The following is a 13,817-nucleotide window of genomic DNA, read 5'->3' as shown; positions in this document are numbered from 1 at the left end:
ACACTTCAAGTTGAGCTATTTCAGTTGTTTGCATTAAAATAATTGTCACAATTTTATATATATGTTTTCTTTCTTGGGTTGCAACTAACAAGTATTTTCACTATTGACTGATATGCAGATTATTTTCTTATTGTTGCCTGTCCGTTAAATATTTCTAGATGACTTGACCCAAAACCCAAAAAGTTTCCATTTATAATGATATAAAGCAGAAATAAGCAGGAAATACTCCCATTTAAGAAGCTGGAACCGGGTACGTGTTTTGCATTATTTCCTGATAACTGACTTAAACGAATGCCGATTAAATTTTTTGTCAACTGACCAATCAGTTAATTGACTAATTGTATCAGCTCTTGACCGCTATTTCTGTGTTAACTGTACTCTGCTGTTTTACATCCACAAACAACACAAAAATATCAAGAAAAACAACAGAATGTATATGATTAAAGTAAATTCTGTCTGTGTAGAGTCATTTAAGTAATCTAGGACCTACACAGCAGCAGGTGCAAAAGCTGCATATACAGTGTACATTCCTACAGTTTTCATGCCCATCATCTCACCATCAATGGGTTGGCGAAATCACTGACAATTTTAGCTTTGATGTTTCATTCATTCATTCATTCATTTACTTTTTTAAAACAAGTGATTACATGTTATCTGTGACCCCAAGCTGACTACTGACAGTATCGTTATTTTCTTCCTGCTCATCCTCAACTGATGCTTCTTCCTCTGAGGTCTCAGCTTCCGCATCCTGTTTGTTACTGTCCTCATCTCAGGTTATTGTTACTAACTCAAGCTATCTTTATTAACATCTTCCGTAGTCCAGCATTTCTTCCTGCCTCAGTCAGAGCCCTGCACAGTATCTTAATCGATTATAATTAGACAGTTGAGGACTTCCCGTTGGGCTTTGGAAAACAGTGAGCACCATTTTCCACATTTTATGGATCAAACAATTAATCTTTTAATTGAGAAATAGATAGTTAATTTATTTGATAATGATAATAATTGTTAGTTGCAATCCCACGATAATGACTAACTTTTATTAGAGGGTTATATTGATTGTACTGTATGTCTGAACAATTGTAAAATTGTTTTCCACACTTTTATTTATATATATTTTATATACATTTATGCCTCTTGTTCTCATGAAATGTCTTTATGAATTGTTGAATGAAGCCTACGTTCCTGTGTGTCAGTGTTAGAACCTGGCAAGAAAGACCAGGATGTCGTCTTCACACTACTTCAGATTTCAACCTTAAAGGAGGATGTTTAAATGTAGATTAGAAAATAGTGACAAAATTACATTGACAGCTTGTACAATAATGCTTGACCTTTGCACTCAGTGTCATTGAGAGTGGAAGCAGATTTTTGACTTTTGCTTTTAAGAACACACATAAAATTACTGCTTAGAGTAATGAGTAATGAGTAATAAAACAAGTAAATAAGGATTTTTCTTTCTTTTTTTTGCATGTTGAATGTTAAGGCATTTTCATGAAATTAGATTGTGCACAGTGGAGAATGATGGGAAGATGAAAGAGAATAGGGTTTGACATGCACTGAGGTTGTGAGCTAGACTCAAAGCCATACTGATGTGAGTACATGGCAGGCTTCCCAGCCCACCAACTATCAGAGCATGCTGCATGAGATCATTTTAACCGCATAACTTGAGGTGATTTCATTTTTTTTTTTTTTTTTTTATGTAGTTTTATTACATACACCTATACAATCCAATACAATCCAATACAATCCAATGCAATCCAATACAACAACCTTACAATAAATCTTATCTTAGTAAAGCCTATTATGTCAGTTTCTAGTGACGCAGGTGTTGGTTCTGTTTTCATTATTGACTAATCCGTTGATCAGTTTCCCAATAATTGATTAGTTGTTTTGTCCATAAAATGTCAGAAAATGGTGAAAAACGCCCATCAGTTTCCCAAAGCCCAAGGTGACGTCCTCAAATGTCTTGACAACTCAAAGATATTTAGTTTACTGTCATAGAGGACTAAAGAAATCAGAAAAAAAGTGAAATCAAATTAAAAATTACTCAAAATGTTTAATTGTTATTAAACAGTTGGCTAGATGTTTTTTAAAAAAAAAAAAAAATAATGTTTTGTCCTTTTTACATATTGTACATGATGGGAGCAGAATATAAGAAAAACCTCTGAATAAAGTATGTATAATATACATATAAAATAATATAATAATATAATTCAGTAAAAGACCACCAATAACCACAACCTCAGCCACTCTGATGCAGGGCTGTTGTATTGGATTACATCAGATTGTACAGGTGTACCTAATAAAATGGTAACTGTATTTTACCTGACCGTTGAGGATTTTGAGAAATACAACTTGCAAACAGAAAAGGAAGTAAAAAAAGTCAAAAGCTGCTCAATACATAACTGTGAGGTGTTCTAGTTTGTTTTCTATTGTACTAACAGTAAACAATGATGACGCTTCTCCTAAATCTCATTTACCAAACTGAAAAGTGTCTTGGGGAAACTACCATACGGGGTGAGTAAAAGCTCATAGCAGATTGATCTGTGCATACAGCTTAACTGTATTAAAGCTCATAATCCCTGTAAATATCTTCAGGCAAGGCAAAGTCAGCCTTTTAACATTGACTAAATGAAGTAAATAGAAGCAAATGAATTTTTAAAAAATACATTTCTGTTGAACCCCTGTTCGTTATATATAGAAGCGAGTTGTGTGAGTTGGCTGCTAATGAGACTTACACATTTTGAACCAAGATATTTTGATGGTTTTGCCACCCTGCCGTTTGGGGGTAACAGTGAAGTTCACTTTAAATGCAGAGCGTCTGTTCCCCTTTCGAACCTCTAACACCACAACAGATGGGGAGAATATGGAGCTCGGAAGGTTTTACCTCTGAGGTGGTAACAGTGAAGCGACTCATTAACACTGAATTTACCACTTCGTTAGCAACGCAGCTTCCTGTAGAGAGCGACCAGCCCTGGATGTCAAATCCACTGAGCATACATTTTAAACTAAATCAGCTCTGGACAGCATAGTGTAATCTCTTATAAGATGAAGCATACACATGTTTAATTGCATGCTGGTTATAATGTTATTACTAACTCAAAGCATTCAGTTATATAGGTTTATCTAAATAAATATGAAATAAAGAATGTATTGTATGTGTATGCGCAAAGGCATATGTTTTCTTTGTGTGGGTCTGTGTTTGTGTTTTAGACAGATTGTGTGCCTGCCAATTTGTCGGGATTCAAGTAACAACAGTCTCATGCTGGGATCTGTGTTGGCACCATCACAGAGTGATAAGACGCAATATGATCTCATTGGAGGTGTACTTTGTTCCCATGGAAATTGGTCAATTTTAGCAGACGACTGAGAACTTTATGTGGAGAAGCAGGAAGGTTGTATCCCAGAGGTACGCTCACATAATTAAGCATCCTCGCCTGGGTATTCAGGGCTAACAGCAGGGTTTGTTGTGAATAGAGGTGGCGAAAGAGGGTGTTGGAAAACCATAATGCAGCACAGAATAATACCATTCTCATTTTAAGGAGAATAGCCCAAAAAACATTTTTTTTAACAGTACCACATTATCAGCATGATTTTATCATACCTGTTGTGCAACAGTGTTTCATTTTGTAATTTACATCTGCATTATTTCTTTCTGCAAATTTTCTTCGGGTGGTTGAACACTGCACTTGAATAAAGGAAATATTATGTTTGTAAGACATTGTTTGCTTTACTTTGCTTACATGAAATGATTAAGTACGCTTAATCATTTTGTGATTTTCTTTTATATTTCAGAAAGTATTGCTACTATGTCTGATCCGAAGCCAAATGCACAAGAGGACAAAGACGTGGAATCTGTGTCTGACAGCCCAGGTCGTACTCAGGAGCCATTACAGAGTCACACATTCTCCCTGAAGAACAATGCTGCAGGTCTGTCCTCAGATGAACACGAAAACCCTTTAAATGGAACCCAGCCGAATCCATTTGTATACAGCAGTGTCCCTGCTGTTCCCCATGCAGGCAATTCATTGCCTTCAGGAGCACTTGTTAATGGACCTGGTTCACACCCCACCTCAGAGGTACACTGTGTCCTGAACAAAGGCACTGTTTTATCCAACAATGTCCTGGATGCCGCGTGGCAAGCGGAGAAGGACACAAGCCCCGAGGTGTTACCACCACCTAGTGAGCTTCAATCAGACGCTTGGAAGAACACAGCGGGGCCCGTCGTAAAAACACTGGCCACACAGCCAGGTGTCAACACGCCACTGTCTCACTCGGAGGAGAATGAGTCTAAACTGGCCTATTCCACACTGTCAGGCGACAGTGCAGAGCAAATGCACATTAGCCAACCTTTGACAGAACAGACAATGAAAACAAGAACTCGACGGGACGTAGAATGGTCAGAAAGCTCCTCAGATGATTATGATGATGCTGAAGTAATCAGATGGGATTCAGCAAGAAAGCGCTCCTTGCACAATGACAGAAGGCTGGAGACCAGTGTGATGCACCAAAGAGACATGAAGCACAATACACATGTAAAAAGTATGTCAGGTTCTCTAGAAAAGGTTAACAACAGCTTAAATCACACACACAGACCTTTCTGTTTCTTCACTGGTAATGATGTTGAAAATGTTGACATTGCCAACAAAGATGATTATTTGGGTACACAATCTGATATTAAATATTCTGTTGTGCCATTCAAAGATCTTGCTAGGAGCACAGCTTCAGACTCTGAGCACTATATTTATAGCACAGCGCAGGAAGGCTGTAATGAGGAAAATGACCCTGAAGATGAAGACAATTTTAGTCCAAAAGTGGAACAGTTGAAGACAGAACAAGATACAGTTTTCTTTCCATGCACAAGATGCAATGTTAATTTCAAGGAAAAAGTACATTTCCATAGACATATGATGTATCATTTAGGCAAGCATAATCAGGTGAACAGTGAGAATGTTTCACAGCCCTTTATATGCAGGGAGTGTGGGCGTTTGTTCTGTGATAGCAACTCCCTCATGAGCCACATCATTATTCACCAAGACAGGCTGGAAAAACTTATGGAGGAAATCAAAGGTCTCAAAAATACAGAATTCGAAGACAGGCAGTGCCCTCAGTGTGTATTTGGTTGCAATTGCCCTAAAATCCGTGTCCAGCACGCCAAAACACATGATAATCTAAAGCACTACTACTTCTGTGAGGAGTGTAACTACATTACACTGACACAACAGGCACTTGAAGCACACTTACATGTCGCACACCTCAGCACACACCAGCCTCAATATAGGAAAAGGACTCATGCTAATGAGGCAGAGGAAGTGGGCCGTGTTCAGCATAAAATGGTTTTTTTTACTAGTAGAGACAAAGAAGTACTCGAAAGACATTCTGAGCTGGAGCATCAGCGATCACACTATGGTAATTATAAAAAGGTTGCTGACCAGCCCCGGTCTATACCAAATCTGTCAGCTAAGTCGACTTTTGGACAAATGGCCCATTTCCCCCACTGTTCCAGTAAAAAAGGGGACCTTTATATTCAAGAGTCCACTGACAAAACTGTAAATTCTCCTCAGTTAAGGTGCCATGTTGGCTGCACCAAAAACATGTTCTCACCGTCTTTGTGGAGAGTCGACAGGCATGGAAAATTACTCCTACAACCAGCCGAAAAATTACATGCGGCAACTGATCTCACCTGTGAGGAAGAAGACGTTGAAAACAATGACTGCAAGGCTTTTGGCAGCTCAAAGCAGGCAAACTGTCCTGCAACCGCTGATTTTTTACTATCAGCCAGAAATCTTAAATTAGACAAGATGTTCTGTCAGGGTAGCAAGAACGAACGGGCAAGCGGGAGTTTACATGCACAAGCAAAGCAAAAATCTCCATCAATGAGAAAAATGTCAACACCCTTGCATAACACTATTGACAATATGCATGGTAATATATCACCAAGGCTTAGCCAGAGGCTCAAGTCTGCAGATAGGGAGTTAGAGAAAGGCTGTGAGGGCAGCAATAACTTCAGTGATGACACCAGCGGAGCTACAGGCAGCTTCTTGGAAAGCAGCGAAAATGAAAAGAACCCGTATGCTCGGAAGTATTTCAGAAAGAGGCAGAGGTTGTCAGCCAAAGTCCAAAGCCCTCATGTACTTGAGAATGAAGATGATGGAGATGAAGACTGTAGTGACATAGAGCAACTTGTCATCAAGGAGGAGTATATTGAAACTACAGTGTGTGATGATTCCCCAGAGTCGCCTTGTACGTCTTTAAGTGACAGCTTTGATGTTTTCCCCACACCAGGGGTAGAACACAAACCCTGTCCATACTGCCCTGCCATGTTTGAGTCTGGAGTCGGTCTGTCCAATCACGTGCGTGGGCACCTCCACCGTGTTGGCTTGAGCTACAATGCCCGGCACATGGTTTCACCAGAACAAGTGGCTTTGCGGGACCATCAGCCACGAATCCGCAGAAGGATCCCCTGTAGCATGCGGAAAATGAGAAAAGGTATGAGTATTAGTTCAAGTAATATCGAAGGCAGTTTAACACTAACAACTCAACACAAAATGTTTTTAATAAAGGAGGTATCTACTGTGTTTTTAAATTATGTAGTATTCACTTACTATATATATATATATATATATATACTATATTCACAAACATACTAAATTACTAGAGGATGGGCAAACAGGCACAAATTGATTCAGTTTGCAAAGCCGTCACAGACCTGCATTTGGCTCTAGGGATGACAATGCCAGTCAGTCAGTCAGTTGATCCTCAACTTTGGTCCAGACTGAAATATCTCCACAACTATGGGATTGATTGCCATGGAATTTGGTTACATATATTCATGTGTCCAGAGGATAAATCCTTTTGACTTTGGTTAGCTCCTTGACTTTTCCTCCAGCGCCACCATGAGGTTAACAGTTTTTAAATAAAATCTCCAGATAACTTTTGTATGGATTCCCATGACATATGGTACAGACATCTATGTTCTTAACAGGAATTTAGGTTGTGACTAAATATCTAAAGAAAAGAACTAAAAACATTCCCATCAGCCTCAGCTGTACTTCATGTTTAGGGCTAATTGGCCAGTGTTAGCATGCTAACAGGTTAAACTAATATGGTAAACATTCTACCTGCTTATCAGTGTGTTAGTATTCTCATTATGAGTGAATTTACATGTGACATTATCATTTTGCTCAAAGTTCAGCCTCTGCTGTTAGGGTGTTGTAGACTTTTGGTCTTGTTATTTAGTGTAACCACAATGTTCCCCATGCTTAATGCAAGTGTTTTTATTGCCTAACCCTAACTATTTGTCATAACCACAATCTTTACTAATGCATAATAGTAAAACCTATTCAGCCCCTTTTCTGGCAGCAGAAACAAGCCATAAACACAACAGTGACATATTGTCACCTTTATGTGGATGTGGCAAACTTGTTAGCAAAGTTGCTTTTTTACACATCTGACAACTTATAGCTCTGTCTTTCTATGTCTAAGAACTCCTGAGAGAAATGTCTGTTTGTATGTTCACCAGCTAGTCGCTATCTGTGTCTGCTTGCTGCTGAGCAGGTAGTATATAGTCAAGTTTTAGAGCTTTTTTAGTCAACACAGCTTCATTTTGTGGCCAGAAATGACACTAATAAAGCAGCAAGAGTGAACCAAAACAGTTAAATTGCAGGGCAGACTGCTATAGTTATAAAGCTCTGTAGAGTTGGGGGAGCTTCAGGTGATAATTCTGTCGGTGCATCACTATGTGCGACCCTTCACATCGTCACATTGTTTTCACATTGTCGTTTGATTTTGTGATAGAAATATTGATATAACTACAATAAATTCACAGCTGCAGTGTTGATACAGATGCTATATATAAAGGCTTGTGCATTATAAAACAATCCAGATATTACCTTATTGTTTTTGTTTTTTCATTTCAGTTTTAATGACAAACTTTATCTGATATTACAGCTGTTAAGCCAGAAACCCAAGGAGAGCACACATGTCCCCTGTGCTGGGGTTGGTTTGATACTAAGACCGGCCTCTCCAATCATGTGAGGGGACATCTGAAACGAATTGGTAGAAGTGTTACCAGTACCAGCAAGTCCCCGCTGTGCATCTTAAATGAAATGCTACAGGACAAAAAGGAACATCGGAATATCCTCCAGGTCCTCAACAAGGGCCAATTCCCCTCACGATCCTTTGTCTCTCAGAAGTTATTCAGCAGCAATGGCCTGTTCCTGATGCGCACGGGCATCCCAGTGAAAATCCAGTATGAGATGAGGAATCCACATCCCATATCGGACAGCTTTGTACCAAAACAGGAGGCAGAGGCCTTCTCAGAAAGCAAGAAGTTTCCGGTAGAAGCTCAAAGAGACGCCGAGGCCTCCTCAAGCACTTTAGTTGAACTGCTCAAGATGAGACAGGACAGTATGGAGGTTACAACAAGAAGTGACCAGGAAGCCTGTGCTAACAGGAAGCTCTGTGATTTGACCAAAGATTACATGGAGGAGACACAGATGACCAGTGTGGAAGCAAACTGGACACATGGTATGGAGTTGCATGCACTAGGCTTGATAACAACTTCATGTTTGAACAGTTTCCTAAAGGGTCGTGTGGGTGGTTTAGCATGTTTTAGCCCAATAATAACACTATAGACGATACAATACACATACAGTAACTTACATAACTAAACCATCTTTGGACAGTTTCTCTGCAAGTAGATTTTGACAGGAGTGGGTACAGTAGCACAATAATTCTTAAAAACATGGGAAATGGTCAGCATTTATGTAAAGTATAACTAATTTGTGAATGTTTAGCATAACTACCTTTAAGACAAAAGAAGCCTTTTAAAACAATACCCTTCATCCTTTGTCTTTAAAGTAAATTATTACCATGTGTTATTCCTATTCAAAAGTGAAAAACATCTATTTTGCACTGGCTTCTTTATTGTTATTAATGGATAATGTTTGGGAGGTTCACAAAATATTTGTACAAGCTATCAAGTTATAGCATGTTATTGGTTGCAGACCCACATGCCTTAAATGATTTTGGGTTTGGTTATAGTCACTTTCTCTCTCTCTCTCTCATTTTTTTTCAATTAATTTTTAGTTGAGTAATAGCGACCTACTTGGCATAGGAATACAATACATTGTACCAATTACACCATGTTTGTATATCACATTCCCGCTCCACATCTCCTCCCTCTCATGAAAAATTTGGCAATGCAAAATGAAGTGTAGGTATAGTCAAACTACATATATTTTCCCCTTATTAACAGTGGGAGGCATTTTTAGCTTTGTTTGACACTAACATTCAACATTCATTCCTCTGATTTTCATCAATATTTTATAATACATTTTCAGTATCTCTTTATAGATAACTGTATACTGAAGGTAGAAGCCAGTTAAACAGTTTGGGAATAGTTCACAATCATTTGATTTGTGGGAGAAAAAACACATACAGTAGATTGAATTTTGCCAAAATGCTTTTGAAGTTCATATTAAAAAATCATGAGATCCTCTTGATGTTTAGTTGGAAGCCTCATCCTTGTTTACACAATTTTGTTTAATGTCTGTCCAAATCAAGTTTTAGTCAGGTACTGAAAAAGATGTTGGTAAAGATTTCAAGTCAAATGTCTCTTTGTTGAGTTCTATTTCCAAGACAACTCACAAACTAGTCTAACAATTTTTCATTACTATTTAGGCCTATATTCTTTCTGTTGACATTTTTGTATCACTGGAATACTGTGTTTACTTTGTTAAAAGTAAAATCACATTGTTTTTAATTTTGGAAGATCTTTTGAATATTTGTTAACAGGCAATGGTGCGCAGCAGTGTCATTGCCAGTTTTCTGTCATAGGACTAACAGATCTGTGATTTTTTTTGTGTAGTTTATGAATCCTCTGTGACTCTCATGAGGTGGTGTATGTGAAAATAGTCCCCCTGAAGACACACAATTGTGTTAAACTTCACCAGTAACACTTTCCAAACAGGAAAGTGCAAATCAGATGCTTAGACTGAAACCAGGTGGAAGAAGACACTTTAGAGCACACTGGGAGTAACAGTTTTGCTTGATAATAAAATTACAGCATGAACTCAAACACTATCCTACAATGGTTTTCTCCTTATAAACTAGAGTATCTAACATCTGAGGATCCTAAAACTTGATTTGAGACAGAAGCATCAGCTAAGATGTATTAAAATTAATTAATCCAATCAAATGTTCCATTATAGATAAAGCAAATGGAAAATATAATCCCATAATTTCAACCTAAATGTCTTGATCCCATTTGTCTTATTCTGTTCGAGTTTGATTTTGTTTCTTCAATGTTCTGTCTTTCAGGGAAATGTGATTCAAATAAGATTTGTACTCAGTGTAACAGCGACTTCCCTACGCTTCCTGGTCACCTTCGAGCGTATGCACACAGAAAGAGGATTGGCATTTTTGAAGGACCAGGTAAGTTTCTGACAATGTACAACATCAGATTGTCAACGATTGTTTCCTGTACCATGAAATGAAAATTGTGGTTTAAGCATAGGAGTCAAGAGGTCAATCTGTGGAACCAAATTAAGAAGAAATATTTGAGATGAATGCTGCATTGGTAGACATTAGGTGAATTAATTTGTCACGCCAACATATGTCTTAATTTAAAAATGGATGTTGACTAGACTAGTAAACATCAATAGTCAATAGTGAATAATAGTTTGGCTTTGGGATTATTTTTTCATGCCTCTTGTCAATGATAAATTAATACAGTCCCTCAGATAAAGCAGCGCAGTGTCTTGTCTTTTTAGGCTATGATTATAAACAGAAGAAGCCAAGACCAAGGCCTGGGCTAAAAAAGAAGATTTTACCCTCCTTGAATGCTGAGATATACACACTCACCTGCAGGTACAAGGTTACATATGTAACCATGATTCTCTGAGTGAAGAGTGAAGTTAGAGCACTCTCTATCCAGTTCCATATTTCATATGTAGGCCCTAAATGAAAGAGATGAGAAAATGCATTAACCAGCTCACCAGCTGACCAGTTGTTCCTTATCTGGAACCACCCAAGAAATCTTCAACAATAGCGTCCGCTTGACATCTAGCTAACAATCATATTACGCAATCACATTACTGTTTAAAGGTTATATATAGCACTAGACCAGCGGTTGACAAGACTAATTTAAAAAAAAAAAATGTAATTTCATCTAGCAAATAATCATAAAACACTTTTTAAACTCACCAAAATTGTAAGTCTTTCCACTGTATTTCCAATAATCAGCAATTCTGGCTTAATATGCAGAGTTAGATAAGAAAATAGCTGGTATTACTGCCATGTAACAATAACTAATCCTTGGAGACAAATGGCGCTGGTCAAAATACATCTTCTAAAATTGCTTGTTTTTGCCAATGACTGGCTCATGTCTGAAAACATTAGGAAAGGAAAGGAACTCTACAGAGATAGAGCTTTTGTTCAAACATTTGTAAAATCACTATTGCTCTCTACCAGATTTCATAGACAAAAATGGCAGCTTTACCTTACATGTCATTGTAACATTGTAACTTCATTCAAGATGGACAGAAACATAAACCCACCAAAACCTAACCTTTGTTGTTTGTTGTTTGTCTTTTCACTGTTCCAACTATCACCAACTCTGCTTTGATTGAAATAAATCCTTAATTCACCGACATAGTTAAGTAAAACAGCAGTTTCAGTCGCCCTTTTCAGTTGTACACAGCAGGACTCACATGCACTAACAAGCATGTGTGGCCAGACCTGGACAGGCTGGGATAACACCACAGAGGGAGTGTGACACATTCTTCTGCTTAGGATGCCAGTTCTCCACTGTATCTTCCGTAAGAAATTGTCCATATATATTTAAATATATTAATGCTTTAAATCTCATATGGTTAACCTTTAAAGGTCCAGTGTGTAGCAAACATTAGGAGGATCTATTGGCAGAAATGGAATTATAATTATTCATAGGTATGTTTTTCATTAGTGTATAATCACCAGAAAAGGGGGCCATTGTTTTAGTTACATTAGAACGAGCTGTTTTTATCTACAGACGCCTTTGTGCCTTCCATGGAGTCCGCCTAGTTGAATCACCATGTTTCTACAGTAGCCCAGAACGGACAAACCAAACACTGGCTGAAGAAGGGGCCTTTTATATTTTTTGCGAGGTCACATTGGCTTGGTAGAAGCGGGCCACATCTTAGGCAGATGTACACATATTTCAGAGAGAGCCTGTATCTCCCTTACCCTTTTGGCAGAAGCCAGTGCCACTGATAGGGCAGTCTTGATTTGCAGCCACGAGAGGCCCACCAACAGCAGCTTGAATAGGGCCTACTTCAGCACCCTAAGAATCAACTTAATACCAGGGTGGAACTTGTGATGGATTCCCTTAAGGAATTGGCAAACCAGTTTGGAGTTCCCTTCAGACACAACCACCACTGCCACTCCCACAAAAGTAAGAGCCTTTGCACGAACTGTAGGATGACATGGGTTCCATGCACCATGCCTGAAAAATTCTCCAACTATGTGCGTAGATGGAGGTCATCAATAGGAAATGTCTCTACCACTTTCTGCGGTATTGCTATGGTTAACAGTTTTGTCCTTTCTGGGCCCAGGTCCAAAACAATAGTCTCTTGAGAAAAGGAAGTAGCACCATGCCCTGTGCGTGGGATAATAAGTGACAGGCACAGTATTGGAGAAAGAGACACAGCCTACTGTGACCTCGAAGCCCAGTGTTAATTGTGAGAGACAATTCCAAAGTGACATAGCACAGTTTGGGATCCACAATTAGGTCCAGAACTGTGTTCTCTGAAAAAGATCCCACCTTCTCCAGGACATAGATGAGCCTGGCACTGGTCCTCTGACCATGCACACAGTAGTCTGTTGTCTAAGTAATTTTAAATTTCCACTCTGTCTTTGTAGAGACTGATACAGAGAACAATACCTGGTATTCCAAAGATCACAAAGATCTACATGGATCACAGGTCATAGGTGGACCATGAGCAAACTGAATCCTATCAAGGATCGTACTTGAAAAGACCCAGGGGCTCAGGGATCATGAATTCCATGCTCTAAGGCTTGCCGGGCCAGCTATGGACAGAACCATACTCCAGGCTCTCCTATTCTGCTTGCACTTACCTTGCTTGTTTATTTGTAAGCAGGCCCTTAAGTCACCAGAGCACCATGTAGGTCTGCCTTAGTCCTTGCCCTGACCGGTCTTCCACAATCTGCTACCTGACTAGTGTCCCAGAGACCTCCTTGGAACAATGATGGACTTCCTGGTCAGTCTTAAGGGGTAGTCCAGTTCTTATCTCAGATAAAGGGCTGCAGAATAGACACTGGTTGCCCCCCCATTCCCACATCAAATTTTGTGGGTTTCACCCCAAATGCCTGAGAGACTCTGTAAACGAACCCTCTCTAAACTGGCAGTTTCTCCTCTCCTGACTAGCCTCCTCCGGTACAACCTCCTTTCTGCCTGAAGGAATCCTCTTAGAGCACACAACCCTCTTAGAGCACACAACCCCACTACGTTCATCTTACTCTTCTGAGAGAAACACAGCTATTTGGTCTGTCGTCACCCAGATTTGTTTTTAATATTCACCTAAGATATGGGCCACATTGGATGATATATTTCACATATCACAAGAGTGATGAGTCCTTCAAGAGTGTAGTCAGTTCTCTTGAAAGAGACCACTGAAACAGCTTAATAGTGAAAATGGAAGCATACTCTTAACACAAAGTGTAGTCAGTGGACAACAACTTCTCTTTGGGTTAAATTGAAGCAGCCATACCAGTGGTGTCAGGGGCGCCGTATAAGGGGGAAAAGTTAGGACAATTCC

At 39.1% G+C, this 13,817-nt stretch overlaps 1 protein-coding gene across 1 annotated transcript in view; it reads left to right on the top strand.

Annotated features, from left to right (window-relative positions):
• Positions 1–3,806: 3,806 nt before the first annotated feature.
• znf644b (zinc finger protein 644b) overlaps positions 3,807–13,817 on the top strand; it is an 11,032-nt gene continuing 1,021 nt past the window's right edge. The window contains exons 1-4 of the mRNA XM_035653781.1: positions 3,807–6,486; positions 7,948–8,526; positions 10,321–10,434; positions 10,773–10,869. Of these exons, the coding sequence (XP_035509674.1) occupies positions 3,807–6,486; positions 7,948–8,526; positions 10,321–10,434; positions 10,773–10,869 (3,470 nt within the window). The remainder of the gene's footprint in view (positions 6,487–7,947; positions 8,527–10,320; positions 10,435–10,772; positions 10,870–13,817) is intronic.

This window comes from Morone saxatilis, unplaced genomic scaffold, assembly GCF_004916995.1.
Source record: "Morone saxatilis isolate NCDOM2014 unplaced genomic scaffold, NCSU_SB_2.0 Contig12, whole genome shotgun sequence".
In the NCBI taxonomy this organism is placed as follows: domain Eukaryota; kingdom Metazoa; phylum Chordata; class Actinopteri; family Moronidae; genus Morone; species Morone saxatilis.
This window is presented reverse-complemented; position numbering and strand designations above follow the sequence as displayed.